This window comes from Musca domestica, unplaced genomic scaffold (assembly GCF_030504385.1).
Source record: "Musca domestica strain aabys unplaced genomic scaffold, Musca_domestica.polishedcontigs.V.1.1 13, whole genome shotgun sequence".
Lineage (NCBI taxonomy): Eukaryota > Metazoa > Arthropoda > Insecta > Diptera > Muscidae > Musca > Musca domestica.
In genome coordinates this window covers 18,322,953-18,341,742 of record NW_026712172.1, presented here as the reverse complement: position 1 = coordinate 18,341,742, position 18,790 = coordinate 18,322,953, and the positions used below count along the sequence as shown (strand labels likewise).

At 29.5% G+C, this 18,790-nt stretch overlaps 1 protein-coding gene across 3 annotated transcripts; it reads right to left on the bottom strand.

Moving 5' to 3' along the window:
- Positions 1-8,018: 8,018 nt before the first annotated feature.
- LOC131800862 (protein elav-like) lies at positions 8,019-18,217 on the bottom strand. 3 transcript variants are annotated; one of them, XM_059118715.1, is made up of 2 exons: positions 18,038-18,217; positions 8,019-13,058 (listed from the first exon to the last, which is right to left on the bottom strand). In XM_059118715.1, coding segments are annotated over exons 1-2 (1,275 nt in total). In that variant the 5' UTR covers positions 18,039-18,217; the 3' UTR covers positions 8,019-11,784. The 3 variants fall into 3 exon arrangements, with proteins under 3 accessions (XP_058974698.1, XP_058974699.1, XP_058974700.1); XM_059118716.1 differs by lacking the exon at positions 18,038-18,217 and adding an exon at positions 16,919-17,404; XM_059118717.1 differs by lacking the exon at positions 18,038-18,217 and adding an exon at positions 13,731-13,916.
- Between the last annotated feature and the right edge of the window lie 573 nt (positions 18,218-18,790).

The following is an 18,790-nucleotide window of genomic DNA, read 5'->3' as shown; positions in this document are numbered from 1 at the left end:
CTTACGAAATCAACTCGATCTCAAAAGTCAAATAACATACACTAGATTTATTAATACGATTAACGTGACGTATGGAATTGACATTTCAAATCAAGTCGATTTAGTAGTGTAAACGTATTATAACTGACTGAGAAACATCAGTTTTTTAAAGTTAAAAAATACCCAATGCACAGACAAAAGTTTTTTGGTGATAAATTCCAAAGACCAAATTATGAAGCTAAATAATAAAAAAAGTGAAGATATTTAGTTTTGAAAATGATTAGCCCACGCACAAAATTTACATACACAACAAAGAAAATCTCTTCTTGAATGGGTGGAAAAAGAACCTAGCAAAACCTAGAATACCAAATCAAAAAAAAAATCAACATTGATTTTTTTTAAGTAACTATGCAAAGTTAAAACAAGGAATAAATTAAACAAAGTGTAAATAATAATAAAAATTTTACAATGAAATTCAAAGTAAGGTAAAAGAAATCATATAAAAAATATAATAAAATATTAATTAAATTAATTAAAATGTGAATTAATATAAGAAGAGAACTAAAGAGAAAAACTGTAACATAAAGAATTAAATGATGATGCTCTCGACCACTCAAAGGCTTTTGAAAAATAAAACTAAAGATCATGGGAATTCAGGCAGTTGAATAAATTTAAAGTCCCTTTATGCAAAGTTAAGAATCTCATCTGGGGAGAATCAGTTTCTTAGATCATGGTCTCTTAATGGTTACAACCATTAAAAATGTTTTTTGGGCATTTGCGTACTTGGCCCATATCTCAGGTATTTGATTAGATACATCCACAAGTCTAGAGTCTTTGTAAAGATGGCGGTCTCTTCTCATAAAATTAATGTATATCTCTATTCGAGATTAATAATAATCGAAGTTATGGCCTCTAGAAAGTGGTGACGATAATATTTCCAGAAACTGTTCACTTTTCTCGCTTGCGTACCCATGCCCCATATCTCTGTTAATTAATGATCTATATTAACATAATTTGTTCTATCTAATTATTAGACTCTCTTCTATGAAAATCTGTTCATTTTGTTTGTTTTTCTTTTATTATTTCTAAAGTTATGGCCCATAGAAGCTAATTACTTGAAAATTTCCAAAAATTGGTAATTTTGAACACTTACCGACTTTGGTCGATATCTTTCGCATTTGCTTAGCTATATTAACATATGTGACCACTATTTAAAGCTCTGAATGTCTTCTTTTAATATCTGAAAATAATATTTGAATTTGTGTGCTTTTTCCAAAGTTATGGGCCCTTTAGCTTGATCACAAAGAAATGACAGAAATTTTATTATTTTGGGTAAATATGTACTTTGGTCGGTATTTTTGGTATTTGATCGATAATATTAAAATAACTCCATTGTTTTATAACATTTGGAATATATTCTTTCTATCTGTAATCATTTTGCAACAATACAATGATTAGTTATAGAGTTATGACCTCTGAAAACTGTTAACTCAAAAATGACCAAAAATTGGTAATTTTGCGTTCTTGTCTACTTTGGCCTATATCTCGGGTATTTGGTTAGATATTTCAACAAAATGTTATTCAATTGAAAGAATTATGTCTCCTCTTTCGAAATTGTATTATTTCGTTTAGATACACTCCTGACTTTTAAAGTTGTGTCTTCTTGAACTTGATTGCGCAAAAATTCCGAAAAATATGTAATTTGAGGTAATCATGTACTTTGGCAGATATCTATGTTAATTGACCAGCTATTTTGGAATATTTGAACTCTATTTAAAGTTTAGCATTTCTTCTTTAAAAAATCAATTAATTTTCTTGGGATATCTTAGTTAGTTTGAAAGTTATATCCTTTATAAATTGATTACGGAAAATTCCCTAAAAATTTGTCTTTGGGTAATTGTGTGTTTTGGTCGATATCTCTGGTATTTGGTTAGTTATTTTCGCATATTCGCCCATTACTTAAAGCTAAGAATCTATTCTTTAAAAATCTGTTATTTGTTTGTGGATACACTTGTCACATCCCCTAGTTATGCTCTGTTGAATTCTATTATGAAAATTTGGCCAACATTTTGTCATATTAAGAAATTATATATTTTTGTCGATATCTCCAATATTTGGTTAGGTACATAAATTTAATTTTAACAGCGTGTGAAACAGTCACTCTTCTGTAAAAAATTAAGGTTTTTCGTTTAAAACATGAAAGAATTCTTAAGTTTTAGGGAAATTTTCTTTGAAAGGTAGAGAGCAATAGAAATAAACACAACACAAAAATCTAAACCGAAATCATTTAACTTAAAATAAATGAACCTGGTTATTTTTTTGTTTGTTTGCATTTTGTTTCGTAAAAGAATTGAAAATGAAAAACTCATAATTTTTAATTTTTTTTTAAATACATTTATAATATTATTTTTTTTTTTTTTTTTTTGGTTTAAAGATGAGTTTTGGTTTTTTGTTTTTTTTTTGCATATTTTTTGTTGTTGGGTTTTAATGATAATTAAGTAATAAATATAAGTAATTAATAAGATTAGAAGTAATAATAATAATAAATTTGCTTGGTTTTGCAATAATTAATATCATTATATAATTGAAAAAAAAATCAATAAATAATTAAACAAATAATCATTGTGTTGCTTTTGGATTTTGTCTTGTTGTTAATTAAACTAAATGTAATAAATAAATATCTTGATATATAATAATATGCTTTGATTACAATTACACACGTATACAATTAAATTAATTAAATGAATATTTTGTTGTCATTCTTGTTTTGGTTTTGTTCACAAAGATAGATAGAAAATAATTAGAAAGAGATTTATGTGTTTTTTTTTTCTATATAAAATAAAACTTAAAATTCAGTTTTAAGTACATTTAATTAAAAAAAATATATGTGAGTATTAAATTGGTTTCTGTTGTTGTTGAAAAATTACTGTTTCGAAAACAAAAATTTTCAAAAGAGAAAAAAAAAAGAAAAATAAATTTTTATTTTAAACATAACCTTAAAAAGTTCCAGGTTTAACACATTAATGGTGGTTATATTGAAAAAAATATTTGAAACACAAAAGGGGTCTTACATGTTTCCCATAAATTTTGAAAAAATTCTAAATATCGTGAGCCTTTGTTGTTATATTCTATTGCACAAGACTGGGAATGGACCCGAAACTTTTTTAGTTTATATGCTAAACAAAAACTGTTGGTGTTTTAATGAAATAAATGTTCATTAAAATGTTCTTCTTGGTAATTGTAGTGTTCTTGTTGTTGTTGCTTTACTTTAATGTTTATAAAACATGTTATACTACCTTTGTTTTGTCTTCAAAATGTGTGTGTGTGGTTGGTTTGGTTTACAAGTAATTATTTCTGGCTTACTAAGCTATACCATTTTTTGAATTCTTTTCAATTAGTTTGCAATTTTTTTGTTTTAGGAAATTTTAATAATTTTTTTCTCAATCTTATTTTTTTGTTAACAAATTTTGACTAGCAATTTTATGTTTTTCGTATGTCTGTATATTCCAAGAAGAATATGGAATGTTTTAATATTATATAATTTTTTTTGTTACTATAAACAATATTAAGTTTTGAGATCATTTGTTATTTTGTTTTGAAATAAAGATTATGACTAGAATCGTTTGGAAACAGTTGGAATGTCAAAGGTGAAAGGTTTGTTTGGTTTGGTGGAATGTTGAGAGCTAAAAAAAAAGAAAAATAAAACAAAAATCTACAAAAAAAAAAAACAAAACAAATCATACTAAAAATCTACTCAGAAAGACACAAAATAAAATAAGTCAACTGTTTACACAGGGCAATTAATGTAAAAAAATGCAATGCCAGTAACATTTCACAAAGAAACTTGTGTTATGGCCAGTTAACTTCACATTGTGTCAACTGTGTAAACAGTGGCTTGGTAAATAGCACCCAAAAGATCTCATTTACTAGCCATTCACATTCTCTCGCTCTCTTTCACGCACTACAAATCATGGAAGGGGTTAAAATAAATGATGTTGGTTAGCAGCACACTCTCTCTCTCTTTCTGCTTCTCTGGTTGTTCTTCTCACTAACTCATTCTGTTACGAAAACAAACGAAACTAAAAAAATATGAATATTAAAATGGAAAAAGAAAAACATAACTAAAAAACGAAATTAAAAAATAAATAAAAAATCAAAAGTTTTTTTGTTTTGCCAAAAAAATAAAATATTTGTTTTATTAATAAAAATTGTTTTTGTTGTTGTTGTTGGTTTTTGCATTACATTTTACATAATAAATTATAATAATTACAAAAACAAAATAAAAAGAACAAACAGGAAAAAAATGATAAAAATAATAATAAGGTTATTTTTTTGCAAAGTTGTAGTAAATTTAAAAAAAAATAAAATTATAATATAAATAATAATGTGATAAATCTAAGTCAACCAATATACATATGTGTGTAAACGAAATGAGAATTAAGACATGACAATGGGGGCGGGAAGCGGAAAATGTGGAAAAAAATTGGAAAATTTTAAGAGTTCTAATTTTTTGGACAAAATTTTTGAAAATTTTATTGTCCCTTCGTTATTTTCCTAAAGTTTTGAAAATGACTTTCTTAAAAAGTGGTGAAAACAAAAAATTTCCTTCCATGGAAATACATTTTTTTTTCCAAAATTAACAAAAGGAATTTTTCTATTGCAAGTTTCCATGACTGATAGCTATAGAGCAAATTCCGAAGATAATCCTCCATCTATTTTCTATCAAATAACTTATCATTGAATTAAAATTTAAACCTCCAAACGAGGTTATTATTCTTTGTATATACAGGGTGGGATGAAAAAAACTGTAACCAACCTCAGACTGCTGTCATATCTAAGCCACTCGACCGACATTGAATTAAAATTTAAACCTCCAAACGAGGTTACTATTATTTTTATATACAGGGTGAGATGAAAAAAACTGCAACCAACTTCAGACTGCTGTCATTTCTATGCCACTCGACCGAGTTATTGCAGTGACAGCTCATTATATTGTTTAAAGCATACAAAATCATTTTGGTGAGAATTTTTTCTTATATTTGGCTGGAAAACTACAAGTGGCTATCATTAAAGCCCTGCAGCATTTAAATATGATTGAATCTTTTGTGACTCGTACCATCGCTCGTTACCGTGATACTGGTAGCGTCGCCAAACGAAGTCAAGGAAGTGGACTGAAGAAAACAGCAACATCAGCAGAAATGGTTCGAAAAGTAAAGAGACGACTTGATTGATGAAAATTTGATGCTATTTCCAACATTTTTCATTCAATAAAATTTAAAAAAAAATGTTAAAAATTATGGCGTTTGACTTTGTTGCAGTTTTTTTTATTACATCCTGTATTTTTTTAATAAAAAAGCCTCTTATAGTTGCTTAAAATGTTTCCAATTTTTTTAAATCCAATTTTCCAAAATATTCTCCCAGAATTACACAAAACAGAATTTGGGTTTCTCTTTACTTGTTTTTTTTTTTTTTTGTTTTTGGTTTACAAATGGGAGAGGTTAGTTTATGACTTTCCCAAAAGTTGATTTTTTCGCATTTATTAAAAAATAATAATAATGAATTAAAATAAAAAGAGATAGCAGTTGACAAAAAAATTAAAAAAAAAAACTAAGAACAAAATCAAATTACAAACTAAAAAAATATGGTGAAATTAAAATTAAAAAAAAATTAAACTAAATACAAAGAAAAAAACCTAAAACCACAAAAAGAAAATAATAATAAAAATTAAATTAAAAATCATGTTGCTTTTACTATATACTATAAATATGCATGTATATGTGTGTGTATAAGAACATAAATTATAATTAAAATTAAAAAAAAGAGAAAGGGTTAAAGAAAAATTATCAATTACTCTAACGGCGAAAGTCAAGATGCCAGATCTTGAAACTTTCTTTATTCATTGTCTCATAATGTGATGATTACTTTGTTGTTATTTTTTTCACGAATCAAAATTAAAATTATTTGAAAAATTAAAAAAAGAAGTTTGAAAATATGTGTAGATAAATGAAAATTCACAAAAATCATTGCCATTTGTTTGTTTGTGTTATTTTTCTCAATGGATTCCTTTGTTATATTGTTTTGTTTTTTTTTTTTTTTCATTTCTTAATACATAAAATGTGTAATAAATAAGTTTGTTTTTAAATATAAGATAATGAAAAAAGAAAAAAATTAAAATATATTTTTGTCATAAATATATATATATTTACATAAAAATTGTTAGCAATTGTTTTTGTTTTGTATAAAAATGAGATACCTAATTTTCTTATAAAAAAAATTTGCAATTTGCCTTCATTTGTTACATTTCATTTCTTCTATTGCACAGAAATTTGTGTGTGTATATGTGTTCTCGTTATTAGCTTATTTAGTTTTCATTCCTAATTTCATCATTTCATTAGCTTGCATTATTTTTTTTTAGGTTAGGTTTTGTGTTTTACAACAAAAAGAAGTATTGAAAAGTATTTTATTAAAAAATCTATACTCTTCTCTTTTCGACTATATACGAATAGTTGATTTTTATATAATTTGGGTCTCGATGATAGTGGGAAAGGGTTTTCATTCAAAAAAACGCTTTTGTCTATTTGAGGTTAAGATGTATGTCTTCTTTATATCGCACTTTCGCTGGTAGGTCTTAAATTTTTTTTAAATTATGACAAATTGTTTGTCACACAACCTTAAAATTTTATCTTATTTTGAATAATAAGGAAAAAAATTCAACATAACCAAAAAATAAAAGATATTTTTTTTGGAAAAAATCTTTAAAATCTAAATCTTGAAACTGTGTTATTTTTTCATTCACATATTTTCGTATATGTAATAATCTATAATATTCAATGAATAGACTGCAATATAATAGGTTTATTTCGAAAAATTAAACAATTAGTTCAACATAACCTCTAAAATTGTATCAATATTTCTTGGGCTTTTTGATAAATTAGAAGCATATTTTGAGATAGTTAACAGAATATGACGTAATTGTGTACAACATATGATCACTTTAGTTAATTTGTAGCCGAAAAAAGACGATTTGTTCGACATAACCTCCAATTTATTAACAATTTTTAAAGTTAATTTTATAAAAAACTTGCCATAATTCAATTTATGAAATTATTTGAATTGAGTACGAAATAATGTTCTATTTTGTAAAATTAAAAACAAATTAAACATACTATCAATTTGTCAATGATTTTAAGGGTAATATTTTTTGAAAACATTTTGGAAATACTTTAATTCTTTACCGGAATGAAATTGGATTCCATAATGTATACATAATTTGTGACTTTTCAGTTTTTTTTTTCAAGTAAAATTCTTTCTTTAGTTAAACACCACGTGAAAAATGTTTTCAGAAAAATTTTGAGTTTTTCAAGACTTCTTTTCCACATTATGCCATAATTTGAGAAATTCTTGGTTGCGGCTACAATAAAACCAATTCCTTTTCAAAAATGATTTTTTTTAAACATAACCTCAAAAACAGTTTTTTTTTAACAAAAATATTGGAACTTTTTGGCAATTGTTATTCAAGGTTTGAGACATTTTGATTAACTTTTTCCACATTATGGCATAATTCTGGGGTGGATTACTGTAACTTTTCAAAAATGAAATTTTTTCAACATAACCTCAAAAAAAATTAAATTTAAATTTTTCTTTTATCAAAAACTACGTTTTTACTGAACATTATTTCAATAGATTATGTTTATCTTTGGAAATGGACAAAAAAAGTTATTGATCCTTCATTTCGAAGACAATAAACTTGATTTTATTTTTGTTTTTTTTTTTTTAATATAACCTCAAACATTTTTGCAGGACTTTCTTTCAATACGAAACCCTTTAATTTCTTTTTTTATTTCGATATTCTTAAGTATTTTTTGAAAGTATTTGAATTGAACACACAAGTCTTATGTCTTTGTTTCATATGAATTCAAAAAATGTTTTTTTAACAGACATAACCTCAATAGTTTATATTATTTTTAAACTTTTCTTGTTTTGATATATTACCATTTATTCATGGAAAGAATTTGATTACTACATAAAATTTGCGTGTGTTTTGTTGGAAAAGCTTCAATATTGAAATTTGGCTTAAACATAACCTCAAATTCAATTTGAATGAATGACAACCTTTTCCCTTATTTCATCGAGTCCCTATAGAAAACTTCTATGTTTGTGTTATTTTTGTATATAGAATTTTACTAAATATTTAAATCTTTGGATTATATAGGTTACGTTTCCTTCCTTGCAATAACAACAAGTTTGAGAAGAAATTAAATAAAAAGAAAAAAAAAGAAATTAGTGTACAAAAAAAATTGAAAAACTGAAAAAATATATATTTTTCTTAAAAGAAAAACGTTTAGCTAGAGATGTTGTTCAAAATGAAAAAAACTCCTATGATATTTTCAAGAGTTGTTTTCTTTTTTCATTTCTTGTATGTTTATATATATATTAAGCTGCTTGGTTTTTAAACTTAATTTTAAAAATATATATTTTTATATTTTATTTTTTTTTTCACTGACTAGATTTTTGTTTGTTACTTTTTGTTGTTAGATTTGTTCTTGCTTTCTCTTGTATCTTTCATTAGGGAGTTGGTTTTCCTCACGTTTTGTTTTCTTTTTTTAAATACTAATTTTTTATATAAATTATTTTTGTTTTCGGTTGCTTAAGAACTAAAGTGTTTTGTTAAGAAAATTATAATTGTGTGTGTGTGTTGTTTTTAAAATATATATATATGTATACATACTAAAAAAAAAGTTACTAAAATCGCATACACATAATAATCAATTATAAATATTAAATAGTATAATAATAAATATGTATATGTAAATATTTAAACATTTAAATGAGAGAGAATAGAGTGTGAGAAGAAAGGGGGGTCATATACGCTGATGTGTTGTAATGATATTTTTCTAATAATGAAATACAAATTTGTTTCAAATTGGGACAAGGGAAAACAAAAATCATTTTTCTCCAACATTTTCTCAGTTGAAGAAGAAGGTGGATCTTCAAACTTGATGCCATAATTGTTTTTGTTTTCCCTTCTCCTTTTTTGGTAATAAAAGTATAAGTATTTTTCTTTACTGAACTTTAAACAAATAATGCCTGCCTTTTGAAGAAAGAATCGGAAAAAATCAAGTCTAATATATATAATTAAAAATAAATACTTTTTTTCTATATAATAAAATATGAAAAATTACTTTAATAATTTCTTCTCTAAAGAAAAACTTAAAGAAATCAACAAAAGAAATTAATAATAATATTTATGTATATCTCTATGTAAGAAAAAACAAAGAAACAACACTAACAATAAGTTTTGAAAAAAGAAAACAAACTAAAATTTAATGCAATCCTAATTTTCTTCTGCTGGAGGATGGGGGCAAAAGAAAAACCAGTGAAATGCTGCTGATGGTTCATGGGGGGCGCACGAGGACAGAGAGGGTGGAGTTTTTGGAGAGATGTATTTACCAAAAACCAATAAGAAAAAAAAAAACAAAAGCAATTTCAAAACAAAGCAACTCAAAGCATATCTATAGTTTAGATGAAAAATTATAAAATTCAATTAAAAAGAATTATATATATATTTGTTATTTCATAATACGATTTATTGTATAAACATTTGTGCTTTATAATGTTTCTTCATTTTGTAAATGATCAAGTTTGCTTTTTGTTTTCACTCAAAAAAAAAATCCCAGAGGAGATGGGCGCGGGCGGGCAAAAAAACTAACATCTTTAATAGTGTCTATCCCTGACTGGAGATATCTAGGCAAGGTATTATATTCATTGAGAATCAATGCAAGACCTTTCATTTTAGTTTTACAGATGGTCTTCTGTCCACAGAGGGAGACAGTCACCCAAAAAATTCATTAATGAAAACCGAGTCTTTTCATTTTCTTTTCCTTAGGCCCTCACTATCAAGTAACTCGGATTTTCTTCCACGACTCTTTTTTTAAGAATAGTAACTAGTAACTTTTATAAACTAGAAGGGCCTTCCGTTTAAAAATTTGTTAAGTCTATGGGTCAGCAAGGGAGAGAAACTGTTCTTTGACATTCGCTTTTAAAACCTTAAACAGTTTAAACAGTTTCTATGCCTGACTGTCGTTATCTCGGTAAGGTATTATATTCATTGAGAATCAATGCAAGACCTTTCACTTCAGTTTTACAGAAGGTCTTCTATCTATAGAGGGAGACAGTCACCCAAAAAATCCTTAACGAAAACTGAGTCTTTTTCATTTTCTTTTCCTTAGGCGCTCACTATCAAGTAACTCAGATTTTCTTCCATGACTCTTTTTTTTAAGAATAGTAACTAGTAACTTTTATAAACTAGAAGGGACTTCCGTTTAAAAATTTGTCAAGTCAATGGGTGAGCAAGAGAGAGACTTTCAAAACCGTATTATTTTCATCAATGAAACAAATTTTTATTTCTAAATTTGATAGGAAGGTCTCGTTCTCTCTCACAACTCAGTTAGCCTTTTTAAGAACAATGTTTTCTTCTGAAATTTATTAGATCTCTGTATAGGAAGAAATCTAAGAAAAGTTGTAAATTTTAATATCTTTGCCCTAGTGTTTTTTAATGTTGAATATAAAAAAAACCTAAAACCAAATATCCTTGCACCCAAAGCTCCCCAGGGATTTTAATTTTCGGAGTGTTTTTCTTTTACCAATTTCGCTACATTTTAAATTATAAATACTTGCTATTCCTCCAGGTTGGGGGAACGGATCTATGATGATATTCATAAATTATTGTTGTTTGTTACTTTGAGTTTTTTGTTTGTTTAATTTTTAACTAGTTTTGGTTTTTGTTTGTTTCAATTTTTCTTTTCCTTTTTTTTTTGTATTATATTTATATTAATAATAATAAAAAGGAGTTTTGTTTAATTAGGTATTCTTCTAACATTCACCAGTAAATTTAGTAATGGTAATAATAATAATGACGATGATGTTGATGGCCTCTAGCTTTTTCTTCACTCATTTTGAATTTGTTCTGAACAATTGTTTTGCTAAAACATAATATCTTGTAATACTGTAAAAAGCCTCTTTATAGCTGTGTTTGTGTGTGCATCGTTTCTTAACTCTTCTTTTTTTAAATATAGAAAAATCCTATATTAATTATTATTTTAAAAATGTGTTTTTTTTTTTTTTTTGTTTTTCTTTCACTGGCGAGTGTTTGAAAATTATTTTACTTTCTTAATAGTTTTGTTTAATTAAATTTATGCGTTTTTTTATTTCTTGGAAGATTTACTTGTTTTGCTTGCTTTTCCCAAATTTTAGTTTGTTTTACTTTCTTTTTTGCTGTTTCGATCGTTCGGTCGGTCTTCATTATTCTTTTAGCCTATATGTTAAAATTGTTTTTCTTTCCGTTTTTTTTTATTTTTAATAAAAAAATTGTTACTTCTTTCATCAAAATATTGCCTTGTCATTTCTTTTGTTGATCTCTTTAAGAAGCAAAGGACAATTTTCTTTATAAGAAAAGAATCCTCAATCATGCAAATTTCAAAAAAAGGACATGCATTATTTCCAGTTGCCAGGCGGGCAAGAGTTTTAAAACAATCGAGAGAGGGAGACCAAAAATCTCTGCTCCCTTTTTCTTTTGCAAGAAAAATAGTCAGCATTTGCATTGTTTAAAACTCCAGATCCTACTTGCAATTATTAAATGTGTGGGTCTGTTTGTGAGGAGTAGTAGTAGTAGTAGTAATAGAGGGGACAAGTTATCATCTATTGTATGCTTAAGAAATGTGTTGTTGTTGTTCTGTGTTCTTTCTATATACTATATATATATAAATTATGTTATGTATGTGTTTTGTTTTTTTGTTCTTGCCTAATTTACTTTTTGTTAGTCTTAAAACTAACTTGTAATACTCGATTACCCAAAGTATAACCATTGAGCGCCCTTATTGCCATAGCTGCTTCATCGTAGTTGGTCATGGACACAAAGCCATAACCTTTGCATTGATTGGTCGACGAGTCTTTGACAATTTTCACGGATTGCACAGCGCCAAAGGGACCAAATAGCTGCCACAGCGACGATTCTTCGGTTTCGGGTGCCAAGTTGTAAATGAATATGGGATAGGCACCGCCGGGCCCAGTGGCCAATGAGGTGGCGGCAGCAGCACCCAAGCCATTGGGCAGCATTACGTCCAACATATCACCGGCCATGGGTGAAAAACGGGCCAGACCCTTGTTGACGGGTGTGTGCATGGCACCACCAATGCGTCGCACCAGCTGGGGATTTAAAAAGGTTGGAATCTGAGGCTGGATTATCTTGTTTGTACTGCCCGGGGTATTGGAGAATTTCACCACAATGGGATCGGTGCAACCCGTGGGTGTGGTACCGTTCAATGCAATTATGGCCCTGGTGGCCTCTTCACGTTTGTCGAACCGAATGAAGCCCACACCCTTGGTTTGGGTATCATTACCGGCATTTTGCAAAATCCTCGAAGTAATTATTTGACCAAATGGTGCAAAAATTGCCTCCAAATCTTGTTGAGTCATGGTCTTGGGCAGACCGGAAACATATAGGTTGGCGCCCTTTATGGCCTCCGAGGAGGGTCGGGCAAATGACACCTTTATGGTTTTATTTTGCAGCCGCAAACCATTCAAAACATTAACAGCCTGCTCAGCATCTTGGGGCCGTACATAGTTAACAAATCCATAGCCCAAACTTTGACCCTTGGTGGCTGTCGGATTCAAGGGATCCAAAAAGGGTTGACTTTTGTCGCGTATCAATTTCACCGATTCAATTTCACCCACACTCGAGAACAGCGAACGTATCTCGTCCTCACTCATGGTCTGTGGCAAATAGTTGACAATCAAATTGGTGCGGGTCTCACTGGAGCCATTTGTATTGCCATTGGTGCCGTTGGTTTGATTTTGCAATTGCTGGGCAACAGCGGCGGCGGCTGCAGCCACAGCTTGTTGGGTCTGTTGTTGTTGTACCTGCAATATGGCCTGCTGAACCTGCTGCTGTTGCAGTTGGGCAGCAGCTGCGGCGGCTGGTGATACGGCCAGCTGCGCAGCTGCCGCTGCCGGATTGGCACCAGGCAAAATGGCAGATTGATTATCGACTGCTGCTCCAGGATTGGCCATCATGAAATCCACTGGAAAATCAAAAAAAGAAACGGAAAAGGAAAAACAAAAATTAATACAAAAACTCAACAAAGAAAATGAAATTAAAAACGAAAACATTCAATAATTTTAAATGATTGAGAAATGAGATGTTTTTTTGGTTTAGAGGTTATGTTCAAGAGGATATGGCTGGGCACAAGGCATTCACCCCTGGAAAAAATGAGGTCGTTACTGTTTTGTCGTTGTTGTTGTTTGGGATGAGAGTGAGGGAGCGTCGCCGAAAAAGTAATAATGCGGAAAGGATGTGAAGAACAACAAATTAAGGGGAAGTAAATTTGTTTTTTAAGGGAAATTTCTGTGGGGATGGGCGGACAAGGAAAACTTTTGCAAGGAAAATTTTCCTAGAATAAAATAAATCTGGCATAGAAATAGTTGAAAAATTGCTTTTTAACTAAAAATGATTAATTAGTTTGACAAAAAAAATCTTTTGAATTTTCGATATTAAAAACAAATGGCTTTCAAATAAGAATATATTTTTTTCAAAACCGAAAATATCTACGAAATGTAAGAAAACGAAATTGTTTCCTTTTTTCAACAAATTACCGAACACTAAAAAAAAATTCCTTAAACGTTTAAAATATAAATAAAAGTTGCAAATTAAATATAAAAAGTAAGTTTTTAAAAAACAAATGCCAAAGCTTTACCAAAAATATTAAAGTTCAAATAAGATTTGTATTTCACAAAATTTTAAATTCACAATTATATTTTTCGCTATGCGGAAATCTATTTAAACCACCTCAAACGAGTATGTATACACTACTAAAACTGCAGTAAGTTTTATGAGAATTCCCGGTAAAAAATGTGGAAGCTATGAGCGCGTACTGCCGGGATGCCTGGATGGCGCAAGAGTAAATTTTTTTGTTGCAAAATGTACGGAGACAAGGGTCGTGTCGGTCGGTCGGTCTTCGTTGTTACATGACTAGAGCATTTTTCGCTTGGAAATTCCATGAAAAAATCCACCCTTATTGCAACACTTCCATCCATTTTTAAGAGAAATTACAAAAAAGGCAGGACGAAGAAGGGAGAATTTCGGGGTGAACACACACCAACCAAGCAAATATCATGTAAATCATGTAAAGGATAATTATCCAGCCAAAAAATTGAAAAAGGACATTTTATTTCTTTTTCTCTTTGGGTCATTGGACATTCGTATTACAATAATTAAAATTTTTCCTTCCAAGAGAAAAACATCTATAAAACTACCTCTCTCTCTCTCTGTGTTATGGCAACAGACAACAAAACCCTGTTGTGGAAACCCATCCCATAGAAGTGGTGAGTTTCTAGGCCGTGTCTTTGTGCCTTTGGTTATCACCCACAAAACTTCCCTTATTGCAAGTCATTATATATACAAGGGAGGAATGAAGGGTGTTGGTGGTGGAAAACTAGAAATAAGGGTGTATAAATGTCGTCGCCCTTATCTTTCATTTGCTAAAACGAACGCCATGTGTTTTTCCACAAAAAAAAAAAAAAACACATTTCCAATGAAGTGGTTTTGTGCCTTGTTTAAATATTCCAAAATCAGCAGGGGGTGTTTTTTTGTTTGTTTGTTTCAATGCAAAGCAAAGAATGAATGAGAAGTTGAAAATGGCTAGTGTAGAGAATGGCAGCAAACTAGAATTCCCTGGGACAAGTTTTAAGCAAATCCTCAGTTTACATCGATTTTTTAGTGGACATTCCTATTCCTAATTAATAATTTTTGAACTGTATTTCGAAAAGATATTGCCATTTGTGTGGCAGTCACACGATATGGCTACTAAATAAAAATAACATGTAAATCATTTGAATTGTAGTAACACAAACGATTATCAGGATATGGATTTCCTCTTACAAAACAACTACTTTACCATTCAAAGGGATTCATCTGCGATTTCACTCTATATAAATTAGTTATCGATAATTCTTTTGCTATACGACAACTGCCAAAAGCATATTTTTTATAGAGGTACTTTGTCGATAACTGTTATTATATGAAGTACAATTTTTCGATTACTTATTTTTAAAAAAGACAAATTTTCGATAACGATTGCTTCACGTAAAAATTAATAATTTGAAATAGGCACATTTGCGATATACATCCTTATACCAAGTTTTTTATGTAGCAAAAATTACTATATCTACATTTCCATAGAGATGTATCATCGATAATAACTTAAAAATGATCGGTAACATATCTACGACAGATAAAAAAATTTCGATAATTCTTAAATATAATTGATAAAAGTTGTTGATTTTCTATGGATCAAAATTGCCGATCAGTATTTGTAAGAAACAGATGGCAAAAAAGGCACATTCAACGAATAAAAGTTATCGATATTAACTTGACAATAATTATAAAAGAAAAATAGTCTGTGAATAGTCTTGCTAGTAATTAAAAATAAAGTAATAAATGTTATTGAAAGGAAGATCCTCAATAATTTGTATCACTTTCTGATAAAATCTTTTCGACTGAAAAGGTTTTTCGCATCAGCTTTGCCGCGAATAAAATAAAGAATTGTTATCGATAATAACTTATTTATAAAGAAATGCTGTAAATAACTATTTTCCACTGACGAGGAATAATCGATAACACGTCTTTAATATAGAATACAGATACGAACTGTCTCTTCTGAAAATTCATCGATTATAAAATTTCAATAAAGAAAGCATCGCAATAGAAAATAATTTTTCGATAATTACTTTTCAACAGAGAAATGATGTGGATCTTGTCTTTTGCGTAGAGAAATATTACATTTCACAAAGAAATATTATCGATAACATTTTTTCTCCCACAGAAATGTTTTCTACTACAAGATCCGATAAAGAAATGTTTTCCACAATCATCAGAATATAAGAATATTTGTCAATAAACTCGTTTCACCACAGAACAGCCCATTATAGATTTCATTAAGATATATCACAGGTTACAAATGTCCCCAGAAACATTTAGTCGATAACAGAATTTCCGAATATAATGTTGTCGATATTCAATAACTCCAATTCCAAAAATTCGATAACTATTTTGGAATTTTCATAGTTGATATTCTCGCTTCTGGAAACCTGTCGATAAGTGACTTTGCGAGGAAAACCTTGTGATAAATGTACCTAAATAAATATTGGTGATTGTAAATGTAATCGATAACATTTTTAAGACAATTCTTGAAGATTTCAACTCCTCCGTGTAGTCTGTCTTTTATATACCCCAAGTTTCGTGAAATTGCTTGCGGGTTAACCGTGAATTTGGTATGCCAAATTTACCGTAAAAAACATTTCATTTTTTCCTTTTATCCCCTAAATTAACGATATCCCTTAACTATTCCTAAAGCATGGCAACCCTATTGTTTACCTTAAAGAATATGAATAGGTAATGCGCAAACATGAAAAGATTTTATTTATATGAACTACTAACTCTGACTATATAAAATTGATATTATAAACATAAAAACGCGCATAGGAAAACTTAATTTGCTCCCTCTCTTTTTATTTACTTATTTTTTCGTTCACAATACGACTGCAAATTTACACTGAACACATTCACGCGCACACACACACACACACCGAGTGTGCTATACACTTTGTACCACACACCAAAAAAAAAAAATGTTATTAACACGCCACACAGTACCACCTAGTTGACCCCACCATAGAATGACAAAAACAACAATAAGTTGCGTACGAAAATGAAAATTCATTAAATCTAGTACTCTCAATGAAAATGGAGAGGACAGGATGAGGAAAATTACAAGTTAAAATAAATAACACATAAAAAGGTTGTCATCATCATCATCGGCCACAAAATGAAAACAAACGAGAGAAATGCTAGGTAGAAGAAGAACCCAACACAACAATTACTCACTTTGTTTTATTTGGGCTTGTTGTACGTGAAAATTGTATTGAAAGTGTCTGTCTCCGGGGTTTAACTGCCGCTGTACGACGCCAGGCTATACGCGCTGTAATAGAGAATATTAAAACGACTAGTTTTCAATTTTCACTGTTTGTTTGTCGGGGTTTTAGTTTTTTTTTTTTTGAGATCAGAATGCGCTTAAATTTTTTACTGGGTTGTTAGAGAGAAGCCTGACACACACACACAAACACCAAAAACAGACGAAATATAATTTGACGTTGTGTGTATACTATGATGATGTTGGGCCTTTTGCGGCGACGTTGACGATATCGTTTATAATGACGGCGACGGCGGCGGGCGTTTATAGATGAGGTGTATTTTGTTCTCTGTGTGGCTGAGAGTCAATTTGTATGTATGTACGTGTGTGTGTGTACTAATAGGTAGGAATATCTGTGTTGTTCTGTTTTTGCTGCTTCCTCCTCTATTTTTAACACTAATATTAATAAAAAAGATGTAGCGACAGCGTCAGTTGACGGTGGCGGCGGCAAAGCAACTTGCAGGGGGTTAGCGTTCTTTTTCGTAAAACAAAAAGAGTAAAGAAAGAAAAATCGATTATATTGATTTCAATTGCAGGAAGAAGGAAAAGGGAAGGGTACTTGTAAAGAAACACAACAAAAATGCTATATGAATGGATTTTCGCATGTGTAAATTATTTTTTCGTTTGCTTTTATTGTCATGTACTTGCAGCAGTACTGACTGACTGGCTGGCTTTCTTTTGTATCGACGACGTTTCGTATAGTTTTTCTTTCGTTGCGTGTATTTGTTGTAGTAGGTATTCCACAATCCACAGAAAAAAATTTCTTTGAAACGTTTTTCAAAATTGTTACACAATATACGATTTATGAAAGGAAAATATGTTTTTCTTATTTTTTCATTTTTTTCTCAATCATTTAACTCATTTCATCATTTGTTTCTGTTCATTCATTAGATACAGATACATTTTCTGTGTTCTGCTCTTTACACTTTCAGATATTTTTTTCATTTCATTTTATTTCTTTTTTGCTCCAACAACACCACTTTGTCCCGTTAATAGAACTTTTTGTTTAAAATCGTTTATTTTCGCACACTTACTTTTTTCTCTTTGTTTTCTTTAATATTTTTAATAAATAATTTTAATTAAAAGCTATGGCTTTTCCGTTTTTATTAGATATTTTCTGTGCAAAAAAATATTTCTTTTTCTGTGTTCTCAGTGTTTTCCGTTTCTGCGTAACGTTAACAGATACGTCTCTCCAGTTCGAAATGTTAGGATTAAATAAAATGAATTAAGGCTGGTAAATTTAGCTAACCCAACGTCGAATCAATTGCCGACAACTGGCCTCTCTTCGGTATGGTGAAGAACAACAATAAGAGAGAACAAAAAATATACTCTCTTAAATTTTAATGCCAGAGAGAATTCAACAAAGAATGGGAGAACACAAAGAAACTCAGAAAGGTGAAAGTAATGTGTGGTGAAAATGGCAAGTGTGGGGATTTTCACACAAAACAATGGGAATTAGCAAAAATGCACAAAATAGCTTTTCAGTGACTTTTAAATATTTTACAATAAAAACAAGTCATCGATGACAGTCCTCTTTAACGAGCTTATTGTTGGAAAATAGCTTCTTTATAGAAATTACTATCGGTAGAGTAGTAATTAGTAGCAACTTCTTCCTATCGAAAAGTTGCTATTGACTTTTAAAAGTTAGCGAAAACCCCTTCTCTCTAGAAAATTTTTATCGAAAACTTTTCCCTTTTGAAAACTACTCATCGTTTATTTTCCCATTGCAAAATTTGTTAACAATTGCTATGTTCCAGAACTGCAAGAATGTAAAAGTTTTTACTACG